Source organism: Dendrobates tinctorius, unplaced genomic scaffold (genome assembly GCF_039654945.1).
Source record: "Dendrobates tinctorius isolate UK_male_01 unplaced genomic scaffold, ASM3965494v1 ptg000152l, whole genome shotgun sequence".
In the NCBI taxonomy this organism is placed as follows: domain Eukaryota; kingdom Metazoa; phylum Chordata; class Amphibia; order Anura; family Dendrobatidae; genus Dendrobates; species Dendrobates tinctorius.
Genome location: NW_027361819.1, coordinates 5873373 through 5880319, shown reverse-complemented (window position 1 = coordinate 5880319; position 6947 = coordinate 5873373). Strand labels below are relative to the sequence as shown.

Genomic DNA, 6947 nt, shown 5'->3' with positions numbered 1-6947 from the left:
ATCAGTGGGGATGTTGAAGTCACCCATGATGATAGTGGGGATGTCAGTTGAAAGAAAATGAAGAAGCCAGGTAGAGAATTGGTCAATGAAGGCAGTGGTCGGGCCTGGAGGTCGGTATATGACGGCCACTTGGAGGTTGGAGGGAGCGTAGATGCGGACAGAGTGGACTTCAAAGGAGGGGAGGATAAGGGAGGGAAGAGGTGGGATTGGGTTAAAGGTGCAGTTGGAAGAAAGGAGAAGACCCACTCCTCCACCATGTCTATTGCCAGGGCGAGGAGTGTGGGAGAAGTGGAGGCCACCATAACACAATGCAGCAGGGGAGGCTGTGTCAGAGGGTGTCAGCTATGTTTATGTGAGGCCAAGGAAGGCAAGATTGCGAGAGAGAAAGAGGTCATGAATCACATGGAGCTTATTGCAGATGGAGTGGGCATTCAAAAGAGAGGGAGCAGGGGGTTGGGTGTCAAAGGCCCAGGTTTTAAGTTGGAAAGATTGCGGTGGTTCTTATTAGATAGGGAGCGGTAGGAAGGGGTAGTAATGTGGGGTATGAGCTGTGGGGGTCCAGGATTGGGAGATACGGTATGTCGCCAGCAGTGAGGAGAAGCAGAGAATGGGAGAGCAGATGGGAGAAGGAGAGTGGGCAGCTTGTTTTATGTTTCATTCGGACAGGTTTGAGGTTGAGGAGCAGTTCAGTAGAAGAGGTCAGGTGGGGAGGGAATCGGGAAGGGGAGATCATTATTTGGTTAGAAGGTGCTGGGGTTTGGGGATAATAAAGGAGAGTGAGGATTAATGGAGCAAACACTGTGAGGGCATATGTAAACATGGTGAAGGAGTAAGAGGGTTAATAGAAAAGCTTGATCCAAGTAATAACTAGTGCTTACTCAGAAGACATACCCAAAAGAGACAGGTGTATAGTGAGAGGTCCTGATTCCTGCCGTGACTAACTGCCGTAGTAATAACTGCATCTTCACGATACTTTTGCTGCAGTGATACTTATTTACTCAGTAGACAAACAAGTATTGCTCTATGGACGCTGATACCGTGAGATGAGGTTGAGGAAATGTTGAGGTGTCCGGGTGTAATGCGAGTTGAATTATGATAGTTCTTGGTGTTTCTTTTTGACTTTTCATGAACACTTGAGATCTTTATTTAGTGGAGGCTGCATACTCCCTACAGAGATGTCCGGTAAGGTGAGGGAGGCACTCGGTACTCACCACAAAGCTCACACTCCCGTGCTGCAGGTAGCAGACCTCAGACTTTACTCCACTGTTTAAACTTTTTGTGCATGATCCGAGGAGATCATCATCATATTTATTATCTTCATCCCAAACTTCAACCTTCAATAAGGGCGCAGGGCTGAGCTCCACGACCCCCAGGTCAAAGCGCGCTTTCCATGAGGGATTGTTGTTGTTCCATATAGTTGAGGTCTGAACTTTAGCTGAACCATAACTCACCACAACAAAGGCATCAGTCTTGGATGTGTAGTCTCCCCAAAGATTCGAGGCACTTTCGATGTTCACTACTAATTTAGCAAATCCTTTCTTTGATGGGCAGCAGTTGGCATTGCGGTGGGCATTTCCTTGGCAGACACAAGAGCATTCTGCACCGAGACTCTGCATAGCCCCAGAAGGACAGGAGCAGTTCTGTCTAAGAGCCTTCTCCATGATATAGTCACTCACGGCCTTCTTCAGGTTCTCTTTCTGAGGTCCCCTGAACCTCACAAGGTTGTGGATAGACTCCAGGGAATACGATACAATATCGGGCTCTGTCTTGAGGCTGTCCATCCATTTCTCAAAGACCGAAGCGCTCTCACTGTTTTTGGAGTCAAATGAAAGAAGGTCATACGTGATCTGTCCACCAGTGATCTGAAACGTAGGGGACAAAGAAGGCGTCATATTCTTGTGTAGCAAGTGAAAATGAATACTCAGGCAGTTGGAATAAAATAAGGAAAATCTGGCCACAGGACCTCCTGAAAGTCTACAGTACATTATTACCTTCATTACTTTCTAAGTATTATTTTTGTGTTGTACTTAAGTCGGCAGTTTTTGTTCTTATTTTTTTCCTGTTGCTCCCCTGAGTAATCCACTTTTTGTCATATTTGAATCCTCCAAAGGGGCAGGTTGTCAGCAGCTACCTACTTGTTAGTTCTTCAGTACATTCTAAAAAGATTAAATAGTCCCAGATAACCCTTTTAATACTGTAACTACAGGTATGACGAGTCTTTGGAATGTGGTCCTCCTTTTTTCCAGAACACTCTATCTACTAAATGTCCCATAAAAATGTTGGAGTCCTGACGGTAAAAACGCACTAATTGTCAACCTTCTACGCCATTGCATACTACCCATACACTGCTGTTTTCAATGCCCAATATGTCCCCAAAGATTTATATTGTCCCTTGCTGATATATGTATATCATATACTGTGCAGACAAGACCCCAGAATAAGGTATGACCCCCGAAAAGAGAGCCAAAATTAAAAATGAGACTTCAAAAAATTACTCCAGACCTCAGACCAGACCCCTCTCTTAACTTACTGAATTCAGGGTCCATTTAATTTTCAAGCACTGCCACATATAGTGTCCTGCTACCAGCCATTATCAGGATGTGGTGGACCCAACCACACACAGAGTCCTCATTTTTGGCTATAATTAGGACTGCTTGAGGAGCAGCACATGACACTGGCCATTATGGATCTGAGCTAATCTAATAGACAATGGCTGGTACTGGGCCACATTCGGTCCACGAGTCCTGTGACAGCCGCTATGGTAGGTAGTTGTTTACTTCACAAAGCTTCCCTGCCTCTTACCTTCCACATCCTCTCGTTATACGCCTGATGGAAGGTCTCTCCATGGTTGGCTTTTTGGCTCAGTTCTTTGCAGGTGTTGGCTTTGGCGTTAGCTTCTGCTTTACCGGTGATGGCAGCAGAGGCCTCAATGCTTAGACAGTCCTTCAGCTCATCTAAGGACACGCCGTCCATTGTTGCATGGCACGTCCTAATCGCAGTGACCTGTTGCGCTTCCCCTCCCATATTGGCTTGTGTGATATAATGGGTCCCATAGGTGCTTATTAGGTGTCTATATTTCTCCTGGGTCTTCATGTCATATGTGGCAGGGAGCGACTTTAATCTTTCCAAAAAATCATGGCTCAGTGGCGGCCGATATGACAGCCGGAGGCTGGAAAGAGACAACAGTGATTAATGACGGGGGCTGGATCCCCACTTACATTGTAATATCCCCAAATAAAGACGCTATCACTGTAATCTGTACAGTGTGTAGGAGAATGTATATGGTCTTATATCTGGAGTGTGACCCCAAAACTCTCCAATCTGTCACCTGATTTGAGTCTCAGTTAAAAATTGTATTTTCTCATGCAGTCGTCTTTTCTGTGTATCACAATGTACGGACAGTGCAGGAGTGTCAGGAACTAGTACAGTCTACAAGAGGAGATCATTCCCCAGATACCAGGGAGTGACAGAGGAGGTGCACGTAAAGCCTTACACTACCGTAATTAAGAAACCAGCAGCCCACCATGTAATGTGATCTGATGACCCTGCCCTCTAATGATAATGAGATGACTCTGCTGACCCCGCCCTCTAATGATAATGAGATTACTCTGCTGACCCTGCCCTCTAATGATAATGAGATGACTCTGCTGACCCTGCCCTCCAATGATGAGATGACTCTGATAACCTCACCCTGTAATGATAATGAGATGACTCTGCTGACCCCGCCCTCTAATGATAATGAGATGACTCTCCTGACCCCGGATTCTAATGATAATGAGATGACTCTGCCCTCCAATGATGAGATGACTCTGCTGACCCCACCCTCTAATGATAAGGAGATAACTCTGCTGACCCTGCCCTCTAATGATAATGAGAAGACTCTCCTGACCACACCTTCTAATGATAATGAGATGACTCTGCTGACCCCGCCTTCTAATGATAATGAGTTGACTGCTGAACCCGCACCCTAATGATAATGAGATGACTCTCTTGACCCCGCCTTCTAATGATAATGAGATGACTGCTGAACCCGCACAATAATGATAATGAGATGACTCTCCTGACCCTGCCTTCTAATGATAATGAGATGACTCTGCTGCACCCGCGATCTAATGATAATGAGATGACTCTACTGACCCCGCCTTCTAATGATAATGAGATGACTGCTGAACCCGCACCCTAATGATAATGAGATGACTCTCATGGCCCTGCCCTCTAATGATAATGAGATGACTCTGCTGCCCCTGCCCTCTAATAATAATGAGATCGCTCTGCTGTCCCTGCTCTCTAATAATGAGATCGCTCTACTGTCCCCGCCCTCTAATAATAATGAGATGACTCCACCGCTGACCCTGAACAATTATTATTATTTTCTGCTTTCACCCTCTATGCACAGTAATACATTAGTGGAGACATTGTACCTGTAGTAGGCGCAACTCAGCTTGTGCCTGACAAAGGTGTATCGATCTCCGTTGGTCTTACTCTGACCAAACTGTGAGAGCTGGGACTGAGATCCAGCCAACACCATCTTAGCTTCTCCCGCTTTGTGATGCAGCTCCAGGCCGGCCTCCCAGTTATTCTGAATGCTCGATGCCGACTCTTCGGCCAAAGCAGAAGTTGACCGTGAGGTCTCTCCGCTGATCTTCTTAACACACGTGGACTGAGGCTTCCAATCCACCACCCCACGTGGCAGCTTCTGCCAGGCATTCTTCATGTAATGGTTCCTACAGACCGTACAGGTTTCCTCAGAAGTGATAACTTTCTGAAGATTTAGCAGATAGGACCCTTTCTTCCGCATTGTCACAATATCTACTCCCTCTCCGAGAAGTGTATGACCTGGTACAAAGTGAAGCTTATTGCACTCTTCAATCTTTGCTGACCGGCAGGCGTAAGTCAACGGAGGAGGAGTGGACGCACCGGAAACAGAAACGAGAAGAGCGAAGATGAAGAACATGGTCCAAAATCTGAAAATAATTGCAGAAAAAGTTATGGTACTAAATATCGAGTCCATGGTAAGTGATCCAGCTGATTAAGTAACATCTCACTGCTAAGAGCTAATAACCAGCAACAGAAGACACACAATGTTTCGTAGTTTAGTATGGGCAAATTTGGCTGCTTGTCAGGGTCGCTGGGCAGAGGGCCCATTCCTATGTACTATGGTCTAATGCACCAATCCGTGCACAGATCCACATATCACATGTGTATCAGTCTCAAATATCTTTTACTATATGTCAAAAAAGTACACGAGAGGACTGCCTCTCTGCCGATGCTCCAGTCACTGATTACAGGCTGCAACAGTGATGGCACAACTAGAGCACACATCACCTCTGCCGCCAATCACTGTGATCTGCAGTTGTTCTGCTGTAGAATGTTTGGCTGCAGAGGAGTTGTCCGCTGTAGTTGTGACGTCACTGCCGCAGCCTGTAAACAGAGACCGATGCAGCAGCAGGGAGGCAGTGCTCCAATCATTCAGGATAAGTAACAACTGATGTTAATATTTTAACCCAGTGTAGGTCATTGGAGGTCAGAAATCTATGACCAAAAAACACTTATTCTGCAGTCTGGGGGGCATTTAAAAGAGGTTTTCTTATTGCCCACCCCTGGTCTAGCCACCTTCATATGAAGACTTAGCAGTACCGGATACAAGTAAGGTGAGAAGCAGCCCTCAATGCCAAGCAGCAGCTGCGACAGCAAGTAACATTTCAGGAGGCGCGTCTCCATTATGGGGTGCTGGTCTGTGAATTACCATAATTAATGATCACTTCCAGAATCAGATGTGTAGAAAATAAATTTTATTTTTGAAACACTGTAACGAAGCTTCTGCTGATGACTCAAGGGTGTAAATGGATTTCAGTAGAGAATATGACTGCTCCCTTCAAGTGTGAAAATGACTCATCTTGCTGAGGCCTCTTAGGAAAAAATGCCACTAGTTTGGGTTTTTGTATGGAAACTATATTTTCATTTACTGAAATATCATAGGGCAACCAGAGATGACGATACGTGTCATGGACTACATGGTCATATTCAGCAGACACCATCGTCATTGTCCTCCCACAGCTTTATAAAACATAATTGTAAATGATTGTTACTGTATACAGTGTTACTATTGAGGTCAGTGTATACAGTACGCGCTACGCTCTAAAGCTCCCCCTGGTGTTGACATCTAATCGTGTAACTGTTAATTACTGCAGGAAAATCCAGGCTTCTTATCATTTACTACTAATTAATTACCTATCAACCACCTACACACAAGCTGCAGAAACGATCATTATCTCATCTCAAAATATGGAAAACAAGACATTACCTTGTGTAGGTTCTGGACGGCGGCTCGGAGATGATATCTGCACAGAGGCTAGAATCTCACAGGATGTGGCCAGGAGCTACTGTGTAATATAAGAGCACTGTGCGGAGGTGGGGGGAGGATGCACAGGTAGGAAACAGCAATGTAATGGGTGATGATCATGTTGTTAATATATAATTCAATATAAAGGGTTTATTTCATGAAATATTGTGGCTCCATTCAAGTCTATAGGAATAAGCTGTAATACCATGTACAATCTCTCTGCCAGGAGAGACACTGTCAAAAAAAGTGGCCATGTTATTAAGTCTTTCACAATCTCTGTAATACATTTAATATAAAACAGCAGATGACAATAGACCAGACAATGTATGATTCTTTATCATTAGCTGACCACAGACTGGACATTGAATGTTACTTTATCAGTAGATGACGACAGACCCGACTTTGAATGTTCCTTTATCAGTAGATGACCACAAACCGAACTTTGAATGTTCCTTTATCAATAGAAGACCACAAATTGGACATTGAATGTTCCTTTATCAATAGAAGACCACAAACTGGGCATTGAATGTTCCTTTATCAATAGAACTGGACATTGAATGCCTCTTTATCAGTAGATGACCACAGACTGAACAGTGAATGTTCC

At 44.8% G+C, this 6947-nt stretch overlaps 1 protein-coding gene across 1 annotated transcript; it reads right to left on the bottom strand.

Annotated features, from left to right (window-relative positions):
* Positions 1 to 1139: 1139 nt before the first annotated feature.
* PRF1 (perforin 1) lies at positions 1140 to 6343 on the bottom strand. Its single transcript, XM_073547497.1, has 4 exons — positions 6305 to 6343; positions 4422 to 4964; positions 2803 to 3169; positions 1140 to 1862 (listed from the first exon to the last, which is right to left on the bottom strand). Exons 2-4 carry the CDS (start codon positions 4952 to 4954, stop codon positions 1143 to 1145), a joined length of 1620 nt encoding a protein of 539 aa, XP_073403598.1. The 5' UTR covers positions 4955 to 4964; positions 6305 to 6343; the 3' UTR covers positions 1140 to 1142.
* Positions 6344 to 6947: the final 604 nt, after the last annotated feature.